Source organism: Schistocerca gregaria, chromosome 5 (assembly GCF_023897955.1).
Source record: "Schistocerca gregaria isolate iqSchGreg1 chromosome 5, iqSchGreg1.2, whole genome shotgun sequence".
In the NCBI taxonomy this organism is placed as follows: Eukaryota; Metazoa; Arthropoda; class Insecta; order Orthoptera; family Acrididae; genus Schistocerca; species Schistocerca gregaria.
In genome coordinates this window covers 367,011,649-367,038,439 of record NC_064924.1, presented here as the reverse complement: position 1 = coordinate 367,038,439, position 26,791 = coordinate 367,011,649, and the positions used below count along the sequence as shown (strand labels likewise).

The following is a 26,791-nucleotide window of genomic DNA, read 5'->3' as shown; positions in this document are numbered from 1 at the left end:
AAATAGTATTATTGTCTGATCCTTTCCTAATGAGATGGGGTACCTGGAATGACAATGTCACTTTTTAAAGAACATTTTCAAGTTGTTAAATCTGTGACTGGTTCACTTCCAAAGGAATCTTTAGTTTCTGTATAAGAACAACAAAATGCTTTCACTGAAGCTAAAACTAAAAATTCTATTGTGTGCATCCAGAACATCTCCAGATTCCTTGTGAGCAGCATTAAAGGATTAGAATCTATCAGATTGGCTTTGCAGACATCTTTATAATTTGTTGAGAATGTCTAGTTCAAGCCAAATAACACAAGATGTGGATACTGGGCTATGGATAATGAATAATACTGACATTGTTTAGACATTAAATCCAGGCTATTCAACTTCTGATACTGTCTGCAATATCTTCAGTGCTGGAGAAGAAGGCACTCTCCAGGAATCTCTCCTCTTCTTAAATGCACTATCAATGTCCTGTGATTTGCAGAGATCATTTTCCTCCCAAAGAAACATTCTTTCTCATCAGTGACATTCCATGACTGAAGATTTGGAGAAGTACCAGGTTATTCACTGGCCTTCAGAATACTGGACTTCAGAATGAAAAGCAAAGTAGGGTATCATAGTAACTTCAGTGAATGTGGACATTTTAAAAAACAGGTGTAACTGAAAATAACTTTCTTTTATTAATGTGGTAAAAATAAGAACGACAGACAAAAATAAAATACTCAGATTAAAATTGGTATAAGATGTGGATTCAGTCTTTCACTACTGCCGTTCAATCAATACATCAAAGAAGCAATGACAGAAGTAAAAGAAAGTTTCAGGAGTGGAATTAAAATTCAGTGCGATGACATTGCTATCCTCAGTGAAAGTGAGGAAGATTTCCAGGATCTGTTGAATGGAATGAAATCTTCTGAGCAAAAATTATGGATTGAGAGTAAACTGATGAAAAACAAAAGTAATGAGGAGTAGCAGAAATGAGATCAGTGATAAACTTAACATCAAAAGTAGATGAAGTGAAGAATTCTTCTAGCTCAGAAACAAAATTACACATGAGGGACAAACAAAGCAAAGAGGCTATAAGAAGCAGACTATCACAGGTAAAGAGGAATTCTTTGCAAAAAGAAGTGTACCAGTATCAAACATTGGACTTAATTTGAGGAACGAATTTCTGAGAATGTACATTTGGGGCATGGGATTGTATGGAAGTGAATCATGGACTGTGGGAAAACTGGAAAAGAAAAGAATCAAAGCATTTCAGATGTGGTGCTACAGAAATGCTGAAAATTAGGTGGGTGGATAAGAAGAGGTTCCCTGCAGAATCATTTATGGGAGGAATGTTTGCAAAGCACTGACAACAAGAAGAGACAGAATGATAGCACATTTTTGTAACATCAGGGAATGATTTACATGTTAGTTAAAGGAGTGGTAGAGGATAAAAACTGTAGGGGAAGGTAGAGATTGGAATATATCCAGCAAACAACTGAGGTCAAAATGTACAAGTGCTACCTAAGATGAGTTGGCATAGGAAAGGAATTCATGGTGGGTGGCATAAAACAAGCTGGAAGATTGACAATAAAATACATTCAAAATAAAGTAATGTAAAATGTACCTTCTTAATATAGTTTTTGTGATTCTGGTAGTTTTAACTGTATATTAAGGTAACACAGTAGGCTATAATGTAATTCAGAAGTTGATTTTGGTTTGAAATTATTGTTTTATGTTAAATAGTTAATAAGATTTTTCAATACTACACATTTTCTTACAAATTTTACCCATTTTCAATACACAAATATTGTATATTTTGTGTGTTGATATTACATAACAATCCAGGCTCTAGTAATGAGACAAAAACATATGACTGAAATTAATTACCAGAAAATTTAGTGTGGAGTGATTGCCACTGCCCTAAGTAGTTTCACCCCATGCCCATTTAGTCATGAATGGTGGATTACATTAGAAAGATAATTCTCATACTATGAGACTAATTTAATTTCCTGAACATTTTTTCAAAAGATGGTGGCAATTTATATGTCCTTTATGTTCCAGCTCCAAAAATTCCTAATCAAGAAGATTTATTATCCGTAAATTCGACATCAGTAATACTGTTTTTGGACTCCTGGCCAAGTGGTGGGTGTCCATTACAGTATTTTGTGGTGGAATATCGTGCAAAAGATCAAAAGTCTTGGACTCTTGTTTCAAACAATATCCAGCAAGAAGAGCTGGTAATCCCTGATCTTACACCTGCTACTTGGTACGCTATTCGAGCAACAGCTCATAATGATGCAGGTTCTCGTCAACATGAATTTATGTTTGCTACAAGGACAAAAACAGGAGGTAAGTGTCAACTGTTAGTGATAAATGGTTATAGAGTTGCAAAGAAAATATTAAGAAGAATAAGTGGCCCCAACAAAGGCACATAGAAAGTGGTAGTTACTGTTGATAATCTTCCTATATGTGGCCTGTCATTAACCTGACTTGCAGTTGCAGGAGCTTTTACTGGTGACACATTCATATTATTCTCCCTTATTCTCAGTTTTATCCATCACAAACAATGTTTTACAAAATCTTGCAACTGTGTTAATAATGATTTAAATAATAAAATATTGCACCAATTGCATTTTTCATGCACAGCACAAAGTACTTCATGAATTTATTACTGTTTTCAAGATCTGTGGGAGTTCACATACATACAACACTAATAAAAGTTATGTTGTGCTATGCATGAAAAAGCAACTGGTACAGCATTTTCTTATTTAAAACATTCCCTTATTATCTTCTCCATCCACCTATCCAGTCCAGTGTTTTATGATCTTGTGTTGTTATCTTTTGTCACCAGCTGATAGGCTGGGAGCATGGGTTCCAGCAGAAATTTTATCCAATGGATGTTAAAATTCAGAAATTACCACTTTTTGATACCACATCTCCAATTCATTGAAATTTCAAATTGCGTCATACTTTTGGAACTAAATTTGACAAGAAGTACACAAAACTTAATATACCTCAAACAATTGATAGTAGTTATCCATTTAATAAGATACATTACCTTGATATTCAAATGGTAAGCATATTCAACATTATATGAAAAGTACATTTATTTCTTTTTTTTTACTAATTTGAGTATTGGTTCTACCTTTTTGGTTCAATGTTCTTAAAGTTCACCCTCATATGATGATATCCGGGGTATACAATGAGTTCTGAAATAAAGGTAGAAAATATATGCAAAAAATTATTTATAGCCCCATTCTGTTGACTGAAATGTAAATTAAAAATGAATAAATCCCGTGGATATGGGGGAGGGGGGTCATTAGATTTGATGTCATCTACAACAATTCCTATGCACAGAAAACATATCTGATCACGTTAATAGATTTTTTTCATCACTTTCAAATTTCTGTTTATAATGTTGACTGGCAAGACTAAAACTGAGTACCTTGTGTCCTGAAAACTACATTTTTTGGCTTGGTTAGCAAAAAGTGTAGCCTTGGGTGTGTAACTGACTTGATGAATGTGAGAAAGTTTACAAAACCACCCTCAAATTGGCTGGTAAAATCATCTTTTAACACCCTATGATTGAACCACGTCAATCATGTCCCTCAGTTTGTCACATTATTGTGCAGCCAAACCAAATGGAATGCTGAAAATGTAGTGCTATGACTGGATTTGAAGCTGTATTATACCCCATACAGTTGAGAGGGGCATAATGTCTGGAGAGGACATCTTTTGTCCTTGAAATTCTACACTTTCCATCCCCCCCCCCCCTCTCTGCTAGCACATAAAATCCATTTTCCTGTTTCAACTGATGCATTTGGACTCATAGATTAAATACAGGTGACTGTTTTCATCACAATCTACTGCAATTTCTCTGCCATTTAAAATTGAATGCACAATTTGCAAACCATCACAAGTCTTTTTTGTCCGCAGACAAATGGTAAACTGCTATTGAAATTCCAATGTGTAGCCAATGGGTGGGGTGTTTTTGAGTGTACTGAGACAGGTAAGAGGCACATACATTGCTTAGGTTGTACAGGAGTCTGCTCTTCAGGTACTGGACAGTCCTTTTAAACAGCCCAAGAATGGTTCTACCAGGAGAAGACAGAAAAGATCAGCTACACTATTTTGGCATGTTTTTGTAAAGGTTCACATCTATCTCAGCTATATAACAGTGCCAAAACAGCCACCACACCAAGGTATCAGCATAATTTCTCATGTACAGCATGAAAACCAAATAAACCCCAAGACAAGTAGTCACTGCTAAAATCACAGTATTTTCTGTAGCACTGAGCAATGTTACATCAGCAAATTAATAGGATTGCAGACAATCACTGGTAGAAATTAATGAGAATTCTGTAATGAATAAAAGCCTGTATCCCCTTGCAGATGCCTATGGATGTGAGCAATATCTGCCACCAGCTATCAAACCCCACACTTTCTTTCTTCATGCAAGCATAAGAAGACAGACACATATTCATTTGTACTAATACTTTTAAAGTACTATTAGTTTTACTCAGGTGCACATTATAACACAAAAATAGTGTAATGCAGTATTAGGTATACATTCATACTCGTGAATTTACCAAATATGGAAAAATCTCATTCTAAATCAATACAAGGGGTTTAAAACAAAGTGTAGGGCTATAGGCACAGAACTGCTGAGTGAAACATGTTTGGCTGTCAAGAGGGCAATGTGTGAAACCTGTAGCAAAATATTACTGAAGGATCTCTAGAAAAATCCAAAGAAATTCTGGACATGTGTAAAGGCTGGTAGTGGCACCAAAGACAGTGGCCAGACACCCATGGACAAGCCAGGGACTAAAAATGAAGGTAGCAAAGCAGAAGCAGAAATGATGAACTCAGATTTCAATTGTTCCTTTAAAAATGGAAATCCAGGGGTACTGCTCCAATTTACCTCTCATTCTGCTGAAAAGATGACTGATATCAATATTAGTTTCTGTGAAGTTGAGAAATATCTGGAATTGCTAAAACTGAACAGCTCCAGGGTGCAACAGAATACCTTTCATGTTCTATACCAGATTTGTGGCTGTATTAGCCGCTCTTTCAAACATGACCTACCATAGCACCCCTGGAAAAAAAAAATCCTTGCTCAGCTGTTGGAATAAAAGCAGAGGTCACACCTTTTTATGAGAAGGATAGCAGAAGTATTCACAGAACTGCTACCCAATGTCTTTTACGTCCATGTGTTGTAGTTCCTATGTAAAGATATATCTCAAACAGAATAACCTCATACATGCCAACCAGCATGGATTCCAGAAACATTAATTATGTGAAACCTAACTCTAAATTTGCTCACATAATATCTCGAAAGCCATGGATTAAGGCAGTCATGTAGACACAGTATTCTTCAATTTCTGAAAAGCATCAGGCTCAGTATCATACCACTATAAAAAGCACAGTCATATGGGATATCAAGGTGATAGGAGAAGACAGAAAAGATCACCTACACTATTTCAGCATGTTTCTGTAAAGGTTCAGCTATAGAACAGTGCCAAAAGAAGCAACCGTTGGTTGTGAAAGCTTGAATTTTGTGTGTATGTTTGTGTTTGTTTGTGTATCTATCAACCAGCCAGCACTTTCGTTTGGTAAGTCACATCATCTTTGTTTTTAGATATATTTTTCCCATGTGGAATGTTTCCCTCTATTATATTCATATCAAGGTAAATTTGATACTGGATGAGGGATTTCTTGGTAAGGATAGCACAGCATGTTATCTTGAATGGAGAATTGTATTAGATGTACGAGTAACTTTGGCTGTCTCCCAAGAAAGCATGTTGAGACCCTTGCTGTTGCAGCCAACATTAATATAACCTCAGACTTTTCACAGATGTTGCAGTTATCTATAATCAAGTGCTGTCCAAAAAAAAAAGATTCACAAATATTCAGTCCGAAATTGGCAAGATTTCAAAGTGGTGGAAAGATTGTCAATTTTCTTTAAATGTATAGAAATCTAGAATTTGTGCACATCACAATAGAAAATACATGTACTGTCTTATGATAACAGCATCAATAAGTCACCATTGGAATCAGTCACCTCATACAATTACATGGGTGTTACAGTTTCTAGGGATACAAAAAGGAATGATCACTCAGACTCAATCATTGGTAAGCAGGCCGCATAGTTCTGTTCAATGGTAGAATATTAGGGAAATGCAATCAGTTTACAAAGGAGATCGCTTACAAATCACTATGTAGATCATTCATGAATACTGCTCAATTGTGTGGAACCTCTGGCAGACAGTACTAATAGGGGATATTAAACATATACATAAAAGGACAGTACAATTGCCACAGGTTTATCTGACCTGTGGTAGAGTGTCACAGAGTCACAGAGATGGTGAAGAAACTGAACTGGGGGACACTTGAATATAGATGCAAACTGTCCAAAGAAAGCCTGCTTAGAATGTTCCAAGAACCAGCTCTAAATCATGAACCTAAGAATATACTACAACCCTCCTACATATTGTCCCCATAGGGACTGTGAAGACAAGACTATGTTAATTACAGCTCACACAGAGGTATTGAAACAATCACTCTACCTGTACTCCACACATTGAGGGGGAGTAACCCTTATAACTGGTACAATGGAAAGTACCCTCTACCATGCACTTTGCAGTGGTTTGCAGAATATGAATGTAGATATGCAAATACACATGATACCTACAACAGAACAACAGCTCGTATATCAAAATTCAAATACCAGACAAGCATCAGAGTAAATAGCACATTCAAAATAGAAAATAAACATGACAAACGGAAAATTTCAACATTAAAAATAGAAAATAAGCACCACAGTAAATACTGTTCATTCATTTATCCACAGGCATTATTGTGCACCGACATTAGGTATGCAGTAACAGAATCACTACGTTCAAAATTTCAGTGGTTGTATGACTACTTGAAAATGTTTTTGCAGTTTTTTAACAATTAGAAACATATATGCAGCAGTGCATCCTTTCTTAGAAAACAATTATTTAGAAATAAACAAGTACAACTTCTAATATGACTGGATAGATAGTTTACATTATATTATCACTACATTGTAATATCAGTTATTGATTATTTTTGTTGTTCTAATAAATTGGATGGATAAAAATTTACCCACTAGGCAGTGGCAGCAGAAAACAAATATAGTAATTATGGAAATATGCAAGCTTTCTGGGCCAGTGGCTTCTTATTTGGGCAAAGGATTGTAGGAGAAGAAAGAGGAATGAAGAAAACGGACTGGCAAATGGAAAAGTTGTGCAGAATCCCAGATCAGGCGGCACTTACTGGACAAATCTCAGATCAAAACTAATATTGAAAAAACAAAGTCTTTGAGGAGATCTGCCAGGTATGATGGCCAGCATGGTCCTGATGATAAAATATTTGTTCGAAGAAATTTGTACAGAAATTGTGACTATTAATGTTGTACCCTTAGAAAAAGATGCAAGAATCCAGAAAATCTCATAGATAATGACAGAAAGAAACAAACCAACAATGCGACTAAGTGAGGTAAGAAATAAAGAGAAAGTTAATAATGGTGCTGGAGAAAGCTTATAAGATGTGGTGGTCAGGAAGAGACAAAAGAGGAAAGGGTATTGCAGTAACAGTAGCTAAAGAACTAGCAAACAAAGTACTCAAAGTGGAAAGAGTAAGTAACAGAATAATTAAATTTAAAATAATGAGGTAAGGAAATGTTCTTGATGTATTCCAGGTTTATGCTCCTCAAATATGACGTGAAATAGATGAGAAGGAAGAGTTTATCAATAAACTGGAAGATGCTGAAACAACTAACAAGACTTTGATTATAGGAGACTTTAAGGCTATAGTTGGGAATGATAGAAGAGGATATGTAACAGTTATAGGAAGTCACAGACATTATGAGAGAAATGAGGAAGGTGAGGTATTACTAGCCACATGTGTGAAAAATAAATGAATAATTAACAATGCATGGTATAAGAAAAGAGAAAGTCACAAGTTTACCAGATAAAGTTGTAACTTGGAATAGAAATCTGTAACACACTGTATAATAATAACCAGAGAAATCAGAAGATGCTGACAGAAGTGAAAGTGATACCAATCTTTAATCTTGAAGAAGACCATAGACTTTTTGTAGGAACACCAAAAAACTTTAGGAAAGGTACCTATGAGGGGAAAAGACAGCCAAAAATTTAGTGCTGAAAACTGAAACATAGAGAAACACAAGACACATACAGGGTGAAGATTGAGGCTCAGCATCCTGCAGTTGAGAAGAAGGATGTGGAGGAAGAATGAAGCAGATTCAAACAGATCCTAGTCAATGCAGCAGAAGAAACATGTGGAAGGATGTCAACAATAGGGCCATTCCATGGCAAGTGGTATAGTTTAGAAAAAAGTTCCCACATGAACATCACAGGATGCGCTTAAATTTTATGTGAACATTAGCAGATGTTTCCAATGAATGATGGCAAAGTTTTACTTTTGCCAATCTAATACTTGAAGAGGTATGGTCATTTGTTTGAACCCATAACTAAGCCATAAGTTTTTGGCAACTTTGAGACATAATATCTGCAGTAATATTTTATTGAAAGAAACAAAACTAGGTTATCTTGTATAACTTTCTGCATAAGAAAAAAACATTTACTGGGCAATTTGTGGATGGATAAGTTGAAGCAAAGTTGGCTGCAAAAATATACTCCTGAAAAAAATGTGAAGTTTAGCTTATTATATCTCAGGAATTGCAGGCCACACCTGACACATTGCACATAATAACTTACCAATGCAGGGTCTTAGAATATAAACTTTCATCCTTCCACTGATTTCTAACAGTTTACCGTCTGAGGGCAAAGTTGATTATCTTTCTAAAAATGCCAAAAATGTCTATTTTTGACCCAGTTTTCCAAGAAAGATTCTTCTGAATACTCTTTTAAACTGTTTTCATTTGCATAATACTTCAAACAAAAGTTATGTCATCACATTTATTGACTTTAAAAAAGCATATGACAATATAGACCAAGAATCCCTTTTTGAAGTGTTAGCAGAATTTGGACTAGACAAAAGACAACAAACATCATAAAAGAAATACTCACGGTGACCAAATCCAAAGTAAAATTAATGGGAGAAATGAGCACAGAATTTGAAATAGACACAGGAGTTCATCAAGGGGATGATGGACTGTTCCCAGTGCTCTTCAATTGTGCTCTTAAAAGAGTTGTTCAAGAATGGAGAAAAGCAGGTGCACCAGCACACAGACCAAAACGTAAGGGCATAGAATTAGACTGTTTAGCATTTACTGACAACATGGCACTGATCACTCAAGACATTACTGATACACAGAAACAGCTAGAATTATTACAAGAACAGGCAGCAAAAATAGGATTAGAAATTTCATTTGAAAAAACAAAATTTATGACTGACATCAAAGATGCACCTTCTGATCTCAAAATCGGGAATAACTACATCTCTTGAGTAAAAGAACTTAAATATTTAGGTGAATGGATTGCAGAAAATTGTAATGAAAAGAAATCTGTCAGTTCAAGAGTCCAGAAAATGAAGATGGTATTTCAGTTAACAAAAACTTTTACAACAAAAAGAGTCTCTCACGGAACTGAAAAATACAACACTACACAACCTTAATTAAACCCGAAGCTCTCTATGCATCTGAGACACAAAATCTTCAACATGGAATACTAAAAGTGGAATCAGAAGTGAAAGAACGTAAAATAATGAGGAAAATCCTAGAACAGATGACAAAAAATCAGAATAGTTCAGAAAGGACAGAGGGGTTCAGCAAGGAAGTATGCTCTCACCAGTGCTATTTAATATACTCATGATGACATCATAAGGAAAGTTCACCAATGGCCAATAGCAAATGATATGAAAATCATATCATATAGAGACAATATGATGATTTGAGAAGAAAAGGAGCAGAAACTGGAAGAATAACTAAGTACTCAGCGGAGAGTAATTGAAGAAGCAGGCATGGAAATAAGCTTGACAAAACGTACCTTAATAAAAGAAAAAATGAAGAATGTAAATTGTAATGGAAAAATTGTTAAACAATCAGGTGCTTTCAAGTATCTGGGAAGCAAATTAACAACAAAAAGAAACATCAAGGATGAAATTTTGGAGAGAATAGAAAATTGTTCAAAATTTTATTATTATGAATAGTAGAAATTGAAAAACACCTGTCACAGTGAAGTTCATGATATACATGTCGTGTTACCTGCTAATTTTGACCTATGGATCAGAATGTTGAAGCTGAGCAGAACACAAGCAACAGAGATGCACTTACTATGAGGGATAGGATGAGGAACAAAACAATAGGAACACCCTTCAGATCAATCCCCTAAAAAAACTAAGGAGAAACAGGCTTAAAGGGTTTGGCTATGTGAAAAGAATGGGACAAGAAAGACTTCCAAGATGAACCCTAGAACAGTCAGAATCTAGAACTAGAAGACCACGAACAAGATGGAAAGATAAGGTAAAGGATGACATGAAACAAAGAGGACTGCAATGGGAGGAAATGCTGAATGACAGACTGGGGGGATAGATAATCTTGATGAGGATCTGTGAACAATCTACATTGGCATAAATATTTTAACAAGAAGAAGATGATGTTAATAGTGGTGATGGCCTTCAACAAGATGAATATTAATCAGTTCTCTACTCTAGATCTTCAATTCATACTACTCGTCCATGTATCACATAAATAACTGAGTTTCTGATGCATGATGTTTGTATGTAAATTAATAAACAACCACCAGTTACCTCCTGCTGGCAAGTACACATCACTACTGCCAAATAGGATTTAAGTCATCATTGTACTCTTTGGAGGACAATACTGATGACTTAAAAGTTTCTGCAGCGAAAGAGGGGGTGGTGGACAGCAAAATTTTGGTCATTGCTGAACACAGTCATACAACAGCTGTAGTTGATTTTCACTTTGCTACTCATTCATTACACTTGGGAACCTCCCATGAATTATGGAACTTGTCAAAGTATGGTGGCTTGTCTGCTTCAGTGTTACAGATAGCAGTACTGTAGGGTGCAACCACAAGGGAGGGATATCAGTAGAGATGCTAGACAAACCTTTGGCTCTTGAATAGGGACAGCAGCCTTTCCAGTAACTGTGCAGGCAGCAATCTGGATGACTGACTGATCTGGCCTTTTAACACTCAGCCAACATGGCTTTACTACATTGGTAGTATGAATTCCTAAAAGTAAGGGGAAACTACAGATGTTATTTTTCACAAGCAACGGAATGCAGTCCTACTGTATGGCTTAACTGATGGCAGTCTCCTGAAGACAATACTGCAGAGGTAAAATAGTCCTCCATTTGAATCTACAAGCAGGGACCACTCAGGAGAATGTGGCCATAATGAAAAATAAAACTAGTGTTCTATGGATTGGAGTATGGACTGTCAGATCTCTTAATCGGGTAGTTAGGTTAGAGATTTAAAGGGGAAATATCAATCTGATATTTACCATTTTTTGTCTTTAATGCATTAAAGTTATGTCTAAAGTCACTGAATTTCTTACAAAAGCCTCATTTTGCAGAAATTGTGCATCCAGAACTTGTCACTGATACATCAGAAAAGCAAGAATCCTTCTATACTCATCTGAACATCATTATTCCAATCCTGTCAGGAATAATATGCACAGTGGCAGCATCAATCTGTGTTTGCATTGTTGTCCATAGAAGGTAAATGGATTGGGAATAAATAAAAAGCTATTTTTAGTCTTTATAAAGCAATCAAAATTGCAGTTTTTGAATATCTATTTAATATAAATTATGAAAGCCTCATTTTCAAAATATTTGCAGGCACTATGCAGGATACAAACAAGGTGATACTGGCTTTGGTGCAAAATCACTTGCAGAACTTGAAAATCAGCGAAACAGTGACCAACAAAGTGGAGGACACCTACAGGGAGGGCAGTTGTATTCACCATCTCCAGCCAGAAAAGGAGACTCTTCTCTCAGTGGCCAAAAGGGCAGTGATACATCAGGTATGTTGCTTGGATTAAAAATAATTTGTTTTGTTTGCAAGCATGCACAAGTGTACTGTTGCATGTTGCAGGCACACTTGCATGTGTGCTCACACACACACACACACACACACACACACACACACACACAAATGAGACAGAGAGAAGTGAGGGAAGGAGAGGGAGTATAGGAGAGATGGGGTGGGAGGGAGGAGCAGAAAGGGAGGAGATGCTGCAGCTATACAGCATATGTAGATAATAATGTGAAGAAGGCTCACACAAGCACTCATTTCTCTCTTAGTTCGCTGCATTATTAACCACACCAGTAGTTTATTTGGATTAGTTTTTTAATGCCATTAACCAGTGTCCTCATATGGCACACTGACCATACTTATGATAATATTTTGAAAATGCAAGGACAGAAATGACAGATTGCCAGGGACTATTATGCAGAACTAATGATAATCAAATAAGGTAATTCATTTGTCCAAAATGTCCTTATAAACAGAAGCTTTCAGGATACTAAAGGATCCATGGATTTGGCAAAGATGCATACCCGTACCATAAAATTTCCTCCTCCAAGCTTCACGGCTGGTATATTGCAGTGTTGATTCCACCTTTTACCTGTAGTATGATGAACATGCTCAGTATTCTATAGCAAAGACAAATCTCTTCTTCCTATCTAAGTATGGCTTTCTACCAAATCTGATCATGAAGTTCATGTTTTACTGTAGAGACATGAACTTCGATGCCATAAAGCTTGTTCAGACCACCAATATTCAGTATTATGAGGATCTGAAGCAGACTGTCTTCTAACAATAGTGTCAATTTTGATGGTAGTTTCTCATGGCTGACCTTGTCATAGTTTGTTGCTCAGTTGGGCAAGGATTCTATAAATTTTGTTGCGTACAAACACTAGATTTATAAATACTCCAAAAGTGTGACAAGTCCCAGCACATGTTTTACTTTCTTTCAAAGCCTGCAGCAAAGCCTCCATTAAATCTGTGTGATATTCTTTTCATTTTGATTATGATATAATTCTCTATAAATGACTGTGAATTTATCTTGAACAGGAAACTTTCAAAATTAGGTAAAGAGGACTTCAAAATGTCAAAATACTTTTGACCTGCAGTTAATCTTTTTTCCTTGTCCTGCACATGCTTACTCTGCTGTGGAGACTCTGCTGTACAGTGGAAATGACACCAAATTCCACAATCCCTTATGGTCTTGAGTTGATCAGTTTGCTTACATGCTGGTAACTTTATTGCACAGAAATGCTTTGTCCATTCACTTAATGAACATTACTGTATCATATATTGGTACCAGGAGTGTTCAGACTCATTAAGAAAGAGGGCCAACTGGAAGATCCACAGGAGGAAGAGAGAAGGAGAGCTAGAGGAAGGTAAGATGACATATACAGGAGACACTTCAAAGGAATAAGGTGGTTGAAGAAACCGTTCTGGGGAAGATAAAGTGGCCTTGAAGGAGAGGAAGGAAGACAATCTTGACAGTGGAACTTGTCGAAAAAGTGATGTGGGGAGGAGGGGTGCCGGGAGAGGAAACATATCTATATTACTAAAATGCTATCCCAGAATCTAGACCAGTTGCAGGTTGCCTAACTAACAGCTTCCAGGGGCAACAAAAATTTGATTTTCAGCCTTTTGTATAACTGTTAACGGAATTTAAGACAATGTCATAAGCTACTCATTAAGAGGTATTATATTCACCTAGTATTTGAGAATGAGATGACTTAGTCACTTCCAACCACCTTTACACATAATTTCAAACCTTTATTAAACATTGTCCTCACTGATACCCTGTACAAAATGAACAAAGGAAAATATTCATCGCTTACTACATTTTCATTATTCATGCAGTCAAGCTTCAGGAACAGGCATGACATTTCAATTTCTTACTTCTTTAGTGCTAGCTCTATTCACTATGCACTTCACAGACAATATATCACTGAATGTACTTGCATAATATATTATTGTGTGGCACATAGTTCAGGAGACATGACGCTATAAACATTTAGATGCATGAAAAATGAACTTTTCCATATAGTGCACACAGAGTGCCACGGCCGCTAATTGTACAAACAGCAAGGCATGCGTGGGGAGAGCGCTAGGGATGAGGGTTATGGGCAGGCACTGTAGGGAAAATTCTGAGCACTGGAAGGGAAGTGCTATTCTAAAGTGAAGCCTATGCTCACATCTTCTGTAAATGTTAAGTGTGGGATCCTCCACACCCATACTTGCAAGATGGCCATTCAAAACGATCTACAGTCACCTCTGCTTTGGTTGGTATCTAAAAAGAATTTCACCAAAAATGTAGTGATTTATTTTTACCTGGCTTGTTAACCATTTGTAACTTTCAGAGAAGCATCATGAGTGGCAAATTTTGAGTAAAACATACACATTTCTCTGGCTTCCATATTAAATTTGCTTCTTTTGCCAAAACACGTCGGAATTTACACGGCCTCACCTCACTAACATGTTGTGCAGATGTAGTTGCAAAAGAATTCTGAAAATGCAGTTTATTAAATTTATTAAGTGAGGAACTGAGGAAAAATAAGGTCAGTAGCTCATGAAAATGCAGTTCTCAGTACAAAATAAACATGTAATGTCTTCACTTATGTTGTTCCAAAACCCATAGCATTTCTCATTTCACCAGCTATTGATGACCATTCAAAATTGCATTCTTTCATAGAAAAAGTCTGTACTTAGTTGAATAACACAAGTTTTGCATAATAACCATGTCACAAAATACTCTGCTCTTTGCATGCTGTTATTTGCCAAAATCTCATTTTGATATTTCAATCCTTTTATGAAATATGAGGAATGCTTTTGTGTTAGCAGAAGAGCCAGCACCATGTTGCGAGTGGTGGCTGAAATGCATGTGTTTTAGCTCACATAGGCTGGCGTGAGGAGGGAAGAACTGTACTGACGTGAGGTCTGGAACATGACAAGGAATGAGAATTCAGAAAGCAGACGTAATTAGTTTGATACCTAACTTTAATCCATTAATGATGAACATTGCTCTTGACGGTACATGATTCACAATATTATCTGTTCAGAATACATTCTTGAAGATAGTAATTACAGTAACTGTATATGGCACCTTGCTAGGTCATAGCAAATTATGTAGCAGAAGGCTATGCTAAACTGTCGTCTCTGCAAATGAGAGTGTATGTAGGCAGTGAACCATCACTAGCAAAGTCAGCTGTACAACTGGGGAAAGTGCTAGGGAGTCTCTCTAGACTAGACCTGCCATTTGGTGGCACTTGGCCTGCAATCACTGATAGTGGCGTCACGCGGGTCCAACGTATACTAATGGACTGCGGCCAATTTAAAGGCTACCACCTAGCAAGTGTGGTGTCTGGCAGTGACACCACAAATGCTGTGGATATTTCACTCTTGCTTTATCACTGGTGCGGCACAATCGCAAATGAGTGTGCTACGTCAGATCAGTTCTCTCAAGATTGGTGACAGGCAGACCTCCAACTAAGTCTAAAGAACAATTTAATATAAATAAAATAGAAAGAAACTTCCACATGGGAAAAATATATTAAAAACAAAGATTCCAAGACTTACCAAGCGGGAAAGTGCCGGCAGACAGGCACAAGAACAAAACACACAAACACAGACACAGAATTAATAGCTTTCGCAACCAATGGTTGCTTCTTCAGGAAGGAGAGGGAAAGACGAAAGGATGTGGGTTTTAAGGGAGAGGGTAAGGAGTCATTCCAATCCCGGGAGCGGAAAGACTTCCCTTAGGGGAAAAAAAGGACAGATGTACACTCGCACACACACACACACACACACACATATCCACACACATATATCCATGGATATGTGTGTGTGTGTGTGTGTGCGAGTGTACATCTGTCCTTTTTTTCCCCTAAGGGAAGTCTTTCCGCTCCCGGGATTGGAATGACTCCTTACCCTCTCCCTTAAAACCCACATCCTTTCGTCTTTCCCTCTCCTTCCTGAAGAAGCAACCATCGGTTGCGAAAGCTATTAATTCTGTGTCTGTGTTTGTGTGTTTTGTTCTTGTGCCTGTCTGCCGGCGCTTTCCCGCTTGGTAAGTCTTGGAATCTTTGTTTTGAACAATTTAATATGTTAGCTAAAGTTCATACTCTGCAACTTATTATGTAATATGCACCAAATGCAAGATCATAGCAACCTCTATTTTTCATTAAAACCTTTCTTTGAATTTTACACAGTGTCTTACTTCCACATAAATATCACAATAACTATGACCATTAACAAAATGATGGGCACAACATTATGAAACTGACATTTAAAGCTATAAGTAAAGCAAAAATGGATTTTTTTACCAAGGAGTTTCTGTAAAATCATTTGGAAAATACTGCAGGGCATGTGCCTCAATTTTGTCATCACTGACTGGCCGAGAAGTTTCAGACACTGTTGGCCTCCCATCCCAAACAAACAAACAAATGAACTTGCCCACCTCTTTGGACAAAAACTGGTCACTGCTCATAGGCCACCATATACTGTGTGAGCTGTACAATGTAGCACAAATTACTCAGACTATATTCATCCAACATTTCACAATGGGACCACTTAGCAACTTCCGACAAACTTTAAGCATAATTTCAAAACTGTTTCTAACATACTTAAAGTCAAATATTTAATACATTACCTCATTTGTAAAGCAATCAGACATATGAAGCTGTTTAATAATGAGAGTTTGAGTCTTTAAAGAATTAGGGGTTTACTACTGGTGAAATAAAATGGAATAAAAATGTACAGTTTCTACAGCTAAGTGAAGCAGAGTAAGCTGTGAAACATCAAAGCACTCATAACAGTACAAAAAACTGTGGTTTCATACAGATGCAAAACAAATTAAATGTCAGTGGTATAGAAAAATCAGATTTAATTATAAAAAAAGCAAAATGAGTAAGTTGACGAATAGATGCTGATAAAAAGAATTAAGCTATCACCTAACTCACCAAATTCTCATGCGATTGTATGCTGGCGTTAAAAAAAAGTCACCTATTCTTACAGGATAGCCACCTGTTTGCAGACAATTCAGCAGTTACTCAATGTGATTAACACTGGTTCTTATACATCTTTCAGTCCTCCTCCTTAATGAAACAGGAGTTCATGCAAATACACCTGGCTGCCCTTGATTTCCCCATATGCATAAGAGACAAGTTCCTGTAATGTGTACCCATTTTCAATGCATCCCATTGCTTTTTAATGTCCCCATAGTCAGAAATCTAAGGGACTAAGGTCACATGAATGGGAATATCATGCTGCTGGATGTTCTTGACCAATACATCGCTCATTAAATGTTTGTGTTAGGTACTCTTGTATAAGGCATCGAATATGGGGTGGTGCATAAACCACATCTGTTGTCTTGCTGCAAGGGTAATGTTCTCCAATTGCAGACAGAAACACTGGAGCACATCTCACTGTTCATGTTATTCACTCACTGTGGAATCACCAATCTCATTCTGATGCCAGCAAGCCTCAAAAGATATGAAAGGAATAGCTGATATTGCAGACAGTTTTAAGTGCTATGTCTGACATCATCATCACTATCAGAAGGCTCAATACAAAAGCAAATGCAACCAACAATAAGTGAGCAATGAATGTCAAAGGCAAGGCAGTCAAAACCATTAACACTGACCACTCTCTACGTAAGTGAAATGGCCCATGTCTCAAACACTATTTTTTCTGTGACTAATGCTATGTTTTCTATGAATGTGAAACACATTTTAATACACTCTGTACATATGCTTTCACTCATCTGGTATTTCCTTATACTCAGTAATTGATCAATCTGGTCAGGTTAAATTTTGTTTTAATAGAAAATAGGAATATCCTATGTGTCATAACTCACACTAATTCTGCAATTTAAAATGTTTCAATTTGATGACATCTTGATTCATAATAATGAATAGGGTCAAAAGAACAATGTTAATACCAGGTCCATAAACATAATGGGGCTTGGGTTAGGTAAGAAAAACAGCTGCATAAAAGTTTCAATTGAATTAACTTAATAATCCCAAAAGAAAGTTCAATGTGGGACAATTTTAAAATTCATTTCTCTGTATTATACTCTTCCATTATTCTCATGCAACCAAACATTACTCATTTAACAAATTTCATGCAGATTATGTCGCATAACTTGTAAATATTTAAATACACAATGTATTAAGCAAATATAAGCTACTGGTTGAACAAAAAATTTATTTACTGCCAGTTGTAATCACACGGTCTTCAACAGTTATTATAATATATCAACCTGTGCGGATATGTTGTAGTCATAACCACAGATCTGACACAAGCAATTGCAATCAAAACATGTAGGTCAGAAACTGTGGGCCCTAATTCAAAACTTACCAGTTAGTATCAAATAAATGATGGCTAACTGAAACCCTCAGCTGTCGACAGGTGTTGTTGATATACCTCGATGTGGACAGCCCCGGTCGGGGCAAACATTTTCAGATGTCCACATGGAGGTTTATCAACAACACCTGTCGGCAGCTGAGGGTTTCAGTTAGTCATCATTTATTCCAGGGAAAAGCTGCACGGTCATCAACAGTAATCTGTTCTTTCGAGAACAGTTGCTGTCTTCATAGACAATCAAATAGTTCAAATGGCTCCAAGCACTATGGGACTTAACATGTGAGGTCATCAGTCCCCTAGACTTAGAACTACATAAACCTAACTAACCTATGGACATCACACACATCCATGCCAGAGGTAGGATTTGAATCTGCAACTATAGCAGCAGCACGGTTCCAGACTGAAGTGTCTAGAACCGCTCAGCCACAGCGGCTGGTGCCATTATTGTCATCAGATATTAAATTCAATACACGTAACCGTCACAAGTCCTGTATAAACACAGCTATGGAAGTCGTACTAGCAATCTTCTTTCTTGGTAACAATAATGGGTACGTTTTTAATCATACTCACTTTTCACAATAACAGTTTGTGACTGATAACATATGTCTATCATAACTGTGAAGCCGTAAGATTTTGTATCAGTGATTTTTGCTAGTTGGTCTTCATGTGTTTTATTTCATTACTGATGACATTGTGTTATCTCTATGCTGGGCTGACTTTTCATAACACTTGCGGTTGAACTGTTTAATCAAAACTGCTAGTAAATAAAGTAACTATTTAGTTAGCAGCTTACATTTGATGAAAATGACTGTCATTAACTATAATTTATCTTTATCTTGTTCAATGTTTTAAGCAAACATCTTGCTGTTTTATTCGGTAATTATAATAACCACATTTACACTGAAGAGCGAAAGAAACTGGTATAGGCATGTATATACAAATACAGGCAGAATATGGTGCTGCAGTGGGCAATGCTTGTATAAAACGACAAGTGTCTGGTGCAGTTGTTAGATTGGTTTCTGTTGCTACAGTGGCAGGCGATCGAGTTTTAATGAGTTTGAACAAGGTGTTATAGTCAGTGCATGAGCAATGGGACACAGCATCTCTCAGGTAGTGATGAAGTGCAGATTTCTCCATATGATCATTTCACAAGTGTACCGTGAATATAAGAAACCCAGTAAAACATCAAATCTCTGACACTGCTGTGGCCAGAAAAAGATCCTGCAAGAATGGGACCAATGATGACAGAAGAGAATCGTTCAACGTGTCAGAAGAACAACCCTTCTGCAAATTGCTGAAGATTTCAATGCTGGGCCATTAACACGTGTCAGCATGTGAACCATTTAATGAAACATCATCGATGTGGACTTTTGGAACTGAGGGCCCACTCATGTACCCTTGATGACTGCATGATACAAAGCATTGCTCCTTGTCTTAGCCCATCATTACTGACATTGGACTGTTGGTGGCTGGAAACATGTTGCTGGTCAAATGAGTCTCATTTCAAATTGCATCAAGGAGATGGATGTGTATGGGTAAAGGAGACAATCTCATGAATCCATGGACCCTGCATGTCACCATGGGACTGTTCAAGCTGGTGGAGGCTCCGTAATGGTTTGGAACATGTGCAGTCAGAGTGATACGGGACCTCTGATACATTTAGATATGATTCTGACAGGCGACTTGTACATAAGTATCCTGTCTGATCATGTGCATCCACTCATCTGCATTGTGTATTCCAACAGACTTGGGCAATTCCAGCAAGACAATGTGACACCCTACACATCCAGAATTGCTACAGAGCGGCTCCAGGAATACACTTCTGAGTTTAAACACTTCCACTGGCCACCAAACTCCCCAACATAAACATTATTGAGTATACCTGGGATGCCATGCAATGTGCTGTTCAGAAGAGGACTCCACCCCCTTGTACTCTTACAGATTCATGGTGACAGTTCCTTCCAGCACTGCTTCAGACATTATCGAGTCCATGTCACGTCATGTTGCAGCACTTCTACGTGATTGAGGGGGATCTACATGATATTGGGTAGGAGTACCAGTGTCTTTGTCTCTTCACTGTACATGTCTCAAGTTGGTAGACAAATTATTGAATTTAATTACTAGTTATTATTACTGTAAATTTGTTTCTTCTTGTGTACCGATATGAATACAATAACCATTAGTAATACAGAGATACTGGTTTGTCGAGTTGTATTTTACTCTCATTATACTGAAATTGTGGCTCTAAAAATGGTAAAAATATAGCAGAAAGTATCTCTAAACATTTTTGTTTACTGTCCTGTTTGGAAAAAAGTATTAAGAGGAAATATATGTAACCAAAAGTACGAATCGCAGAAGGTTGCAATAATTGTCAGCATTCTATACATCCAGAATATCATGTCCTTTCAAATTCTACTGTGAGCCTTTTGTTTTTTAAAATGTCTTTTTAGAACTTAAGAAACAAGGTAATATTTGTAATTTCATGTAGTTTACACAAACATGTTACAGGTCAGGACTATGAAATCTGTCCATATGCAACATTCAGTTTACCAAGTGGGCCTAACAATACACAGACAATGGACTATTCAATGCAGTTCCAGACATTCAGCCAACAAGAATGTTATTCTGGGCAGCCTCGACCAAGTACATCAGGATATGGAAGCAAGTCAACCAAAGAGTATTACTCACGTGTAAGAGCCAAGTCAGCAGCATCACGTAATTCTGGTGAAATCAAGTTACCAAGATCTTCCAAAAGCCCACCAGATGGCCTTAGCTTAGGTAACGAATCAGATAACATGAAACGTGTAATATATTTATACAATTATAATTTGAGACTCATTCGCTGTATGTCTTAATACATGCAGTATAGAACTATATGCTACAACAAATACCCCACATGAGGCAGGACAAGTTAATCCAAAGATCAGGTTTATTTACAAGCAAAAATCAAGTGTTTTAAAGTCATACTACACTACATTCTGCACTTACATTACATGAGCTGTTTTGCAGTATATACTACAGGCTCTCTGGGGTTGGACTTAATAGATAAAGTTTTGATATGTACAATGCTTTCAGATTCAAGGTCCACAAACCCTAGGATACACTGAATGATTTCTCCTGCTCCCAAGATCTGTGCAATATCTTCTTTGACCATATGGGAGTCTTATACACAAAGCTCTTCATACAATCCCATAAGAAAAAGTTAAGGGGCGTTAAATTTGGTAACTGTGGTGGTCAAGGAGTTGGTCCACCTTGACCTATCCACCTTACATCACATGTTTGATTGGGACATTCACAGATGCCAACAAATAAAATGCATGGTGTACCATCATGCTTAAATCCAATTTGCTGACCGAGTGACAGTACCTCTTGCAGGAATGCCAAGTATCTGGGAACTGTTAGGTGGTATGGAAGAATGTGTGGCCCAGTAAGATAACCATAAATGATACCAGCACACACACAGATACCGAACTACTGCAAATTCCACATGAATGAGTGTATTGAGGAATTTTGTCATCCCAACTCTGGTTGCTTTAATAGTTCAAAACAGCCTCCCTGTTGAAGTGAGCTTCATCCATTAAAAAAATGTGGTGTGAAAATTTAGGCATGTTAACACAATGATGTAGATACCACGTGCAAAAATTGATATTTAGTGCAAAATTTGCTGTAGACAATGCCTGCACCTTCTGTCAGTAGTAAAGATGGAGCTGGTGATCATGCATAACACACCAGACACTAACAAGGAGCATGGGCAATGTTTCAAGTACACATCTTTGGGTTTCCTTATAAGTCTCGAAGGAAGTACTTTTCCTGAAACTTCACCCTTACCTTAAGTTTCACTTTTGCAAATGCAGGAATAATTTGAGAATATACAAACTTTATTAAAAAAAAAGTCTAGCTTGAACATATTTAGCTGATTTAAGTCTATTCCACTGATAAGTCAAAACCACCTTTCTTACTTTGCCTCACATAATCCACATTATTTATTTAGGTGAAATGGGCTTAAGCTCAAAATCACTAATATGACCTGGGCAGCCACAGACTGTGGTCATGTTTATTTGAGTTGCGTTTGCATATGTTTTGTGTGTGTGTGTGTGTGTGTGTGTGTGTGTGTGTGTGTGTGTTGTCTTATTCAGATGAAGGCCTTTTTGACTGAAAAGGCCTTTTCGGCTGAAACTTTACTTGTCTGACAATCTTTTTGTTGTACTTATCTGCAACTCAGCACCTCTGCTATTGGTGAGTAGCAACCATCCTTTTCACAATATTGTCATTACTCCAACCTGGATTTTCCATTTTTTTTCATTACAGTACTGTAGTCAAAACAAAAGGAACAACTACAATCTAAAAACTAAAATAATTGTTGTCCATAGCAAAAGAAACAGCAGAAGTAGAATTTTAAACGTTAAAAATCATCATTGTTCATATGATAGAACTTGTTTATGTTGTAACATGGGTTCTCTGCCAGCCTTTTGTATAGTTTTTTCTCAAATAGTGCAGAGGAAATTAATAAAAAAAATTTGAAGACATTCATTTTGTGGAAGTTTCCTCTTACTTGTAGCCCGTGCCTTGGGATGTCACTATTTGCCTAATTTATAGTATGGTGTTTATGAACAGGTTCCCTGGAATCATATTATTTAATGTTGTTCCTAACAAAGAGGTATGCAGACCCACAATGGCTACTATTAAACTCCATAGGACTAGTCTTACTTATCACAGGGAAAAAATTTTATTTGTATTTTTAAAATGTTACTGGAAAACAAAGAGGGTCAACCCTGGAAAGAGGATTGGGGAAAAACAGCTAAATCATGTAGCAGTCCATGACAAGAAGCACAGAGAGATTATGAACATGAAAGTGAGGAAAACTAGAAGGATGTAATCAGATCAATACCTTGTCAAAATAAAAGTGCATATGCATACCCATCAGAGCAAGGAAACATAGGACCATAAACACTCACAGAAGTGACCTAGATCTTCTGAAAAAATACAGAATAGAGCATGCAAAGAGAATGGTAGTTCAGAGTGATTGGAAGAGAGTGAGAGATATGATGGAAGAAGAGGCAGTGCGATTGGCTGCTAACAACAAGAAAAGGAAGCATGAGTGGCGGACGGATGAATGTGAGAATGCAGTCGAGACCAGGAGGAAAGCATGGATGAAATGTCAATCCTGTAAAAAGCAAGAAGACTGGTTAAACTTCCAGAGTGCAAGAAAAATTGCTAGCAAAACGATCATAAATGCCAAGAGAATTGATAAACTTAAAGAAGCAAATCATGAGTCTTTTTCAGGGAAATGAAGAGTGGAACTAAAGGTTTTGAGGCAAAAGAATTCTTCATAATAGGACAAGATGACACAATAAAAACTGGTGAGAAATAGATGTGTGAGGATATGGCTAGGTATATGGACACACTTATGCTCTAGGGACGAAAGTCAGGATACTCTAGACAATGCACCCACCAAGGCAGAAATAGCAGAGGCAATTAAAAATCTCAAAAACAACAGGGCATGATGCAATAATGGTATCTGTGCTGAAGAGATCAAGTGGGGTGGGCCTGAAATAGAAAGAAGTATGTACAATATAATAATGGATATCTGGAAAAATAAGAAAATATCCATAGACTGGAAAGAAGCCATTATAATACCACTACACAAGAAATGGGACAAGGAAGTACTGGATTACTACAGGGGCCTCTCTCTCTTAAACATAGGGTCCAAGGTTTTGTTGAGAATCTAGCTGAACACAGTTGAAGAACAACGGGGGCTGACAATAGGAGAGTACCAGTGTAGCTTTAATAAAGAGAGTAACTGTACAGAACAGATATTTGGAATCAAAAGGATAACAGAACATAGACACAGGAAAGGAAAAAAAGACAATAGCAACATTTGTGGGCTTCCAAAAGGCCTACAATTCAGTTGACAGAAGTACTCTGCTTGATGTATTAGAAGATAGAGGATTGGGTGCTACAACACATGTAATAATAAAGGGAATGTTACTCTACTGCCAGGATCAGACATCGCAGTACACTGTCAGACAGCTTTGAAATAAAAACAGGAGTCTGGCTAGGGGATGGACTGTCACCAATTTTATTTAACCTGGTTTTGCACAAAGCAGTAAAACAGTGGAGACAACTAAATAGCAACATGAAGATTAAAGGTGTGCAAATAGGGTACAAGGTCAAATGTAATGCAACAGTGGACTGCCTGCCATTCACAGATGACATAGCACTCTTAAATGAGACAGAAGAAGAGCCAAATACAGCACTAAAAAATCTAACCAAAACAGCAGAAAAGGTCAGATTGAAGACCAAGGCATTCAACACTGAGTCTGACTGGAAGATAGATGGCCAAGTGGTTGAGAAAATCAATAGTTTTGGTTATTTGGGTGAGAAGATAACTGGTGGCATGCAGAACTACAGTAGCATAGTAGACAGGGCACTGCTTTTGCAAAAGCTTCAATATGTGGTGAAAAATGACATATGGCAAGAAAAATCTGTCATGGAATGCCAAATTGTGAGATTACATAGCAACTGTTAGAAATGCTGCTCTGTATGCATCAGAAATGATCACACTTAGCAAAAGAGAGAGAGGAGTGGAAACTTTTGAGAGACATATGGTGCACCAAAACACATGGGGATATCTAGATACACAGAACATGACAGGAACTGTATGAAAATATTGAACCCATATCAAGTGAGGTACGGAAAAAGAGGTTACGACTTCTTGGGCGCATCATGAGGATGGATGAGTACAGGTTGACTAAGAAGATATGAAATGCAACATGTCATTTATTTATTTGTTTACATTTTCTTTGTTTGGAGCCATCATGATGATGGCTTTTGCAAAGGTCAGACTTAATACTATGGTTATATTTATACTTATAAAATACACTATATTCTGTAGCTGTTGCTTCTTATGTCTATTTTTTTACATTTATCACATTACAACTGACATGCTAATGCCTCATGTTACAATCACTACTTTAAAATTCATTGAAAGAATATAAACATTTTTCTATTAGAAAAGATTTTAATTTTGTTTTAATAACATTTCCCGTGTATGTTCTTAGAGAGTTTGGTAGCTTGTTATACCAAATCAAACCACTGATATATGGACTTCTATCAGTCATTTTTAATGTTGTTCTGTTACAGAAATAGTAACACTTTCTTCTAGTGTTGTGATCGTGTACATCACTGCCCTTGATAGCTTCTGTTGGTTGACTTATAAAAAATACAACTATTTTGAAGATGTACAGAGAATATATTGTCATATTGTCAGATATTCGTGCTGCACAAACACGTCACGACATGAATCTCTATGTCCCATCCCACGTATAAGTCTTATTGCTCTTTTCTGTAGTAGTAGTATTCTTTTTAAATGTACATCAGCCGCACAGCCCCATAGTTCAATTCCAATAATTGAGAAAGGGGTAAAATGTTCCATATTATACTCATTTCAGTGCTTGGCTAGGAACTATCTTTGCGAGCTGGCTGAGTAGATATATGGCACTACTGACTTTTCCGCATACGAAATTAATGTGGCATGTCCACCGCAAATTTTCATCAACATATACACCCAGAAATTTACAGTTACCATTTTCTGTTGCAAAGATATTACACACACTATTCATATTGTTGTGATGAGAACTGCCCATTTTAAATGTCAGTAGTTGAGATTTGGTGACATTCACCTTGAGTCCCTGATCATTGAAGTATTTTGTTACTTCTGTTACACCACTAGTAGCAATAGATTCTAGCTGGGTGAAGGAAGTCAGAGATGACTGGAAGGCTGTAGGAATAAAAGAAAAGAATGTGCAGGCAGTAGTACAGGACAGGGAGAAGTATAAAGTGTTGGTGGATGGAGTCAGGTGGCTGGACACCAAAATCAAAGTTGTCTTAACAGAAGAAGTGAAAGAATGAAGAGGTATTGGGAAGAAAGAAGATGTGCAAACAAGCCACACTTGATCCTGAAGGGTCCTAGCAAAATCAGAAGAAGAAGAAAATTTTACTGGTATGGTGACAATGTCTCCACATAAGTAAGCTATATGAGATATATGACTGAAAGACCCAAAAATACATCATACAAAGATAATTACTAATAACCACATCTCTTAGTTTTCAGTTTCCATTTGAGGTGGGATATTCACGAGGTGTTTTTACAGACTTGGTTGTTCTCAGTTCAGTTTGGTGGCAATATGATTTCCTAAGAGTTTGAATTTTTTTCACTATATTCTTAGACAAACCTACCAGAAACCATTGAGCTTTTTCCCGGATTTCAAACAAGTTTATTGGCTGGAAACCAATTTAAAACTGCTATACACTACTGGCTATTAAAATTGCTACACCAAGAAGAAATGCAGATGATAAACAGGTATTCGTTGGACAAATATATTGTTCTAGAACTGACATGTGATTACATTTTCATGCTATTTGGGTGCACAGATACTGAGAAATCAGTACCCAGAACA

General features: G+C 37.0%; 1 protein-coding gene across 1 annotated transcript in view; it reads left to right on the top strand.

Moving 5' to 3' along the window:
• Window positions 1–26,791, top strand: part of LOC126271931 (Down syndrome cell adhesion molecule-like protein Dscam2) — a 1,166,847-nt gene that overhangs the window by 1,083,396 nt on the left and 56,660 nt on the right. Inside the window, exons 25-28 of the mRNA XM_049974347.1 lie at window positions 2,038–2,325; window positions 11,524–11,668; window positions 11,789–11,973; window positions 20,841–21,110. Of these exons, the coding sequence (XP_049830304.1) occupies window positions 2,038–2,325; window positions 11,524–11,668; window positions 11,789–11,973; window positions 20,841–21,110 (888 nt within the window). The remainder of the gene's footprint in view (window positions 1–2,037; window positions 2,326–11,523; window positions 11,669–11,788; window positions 11,974–20,840; window positions 21,111–26,791) is intronic.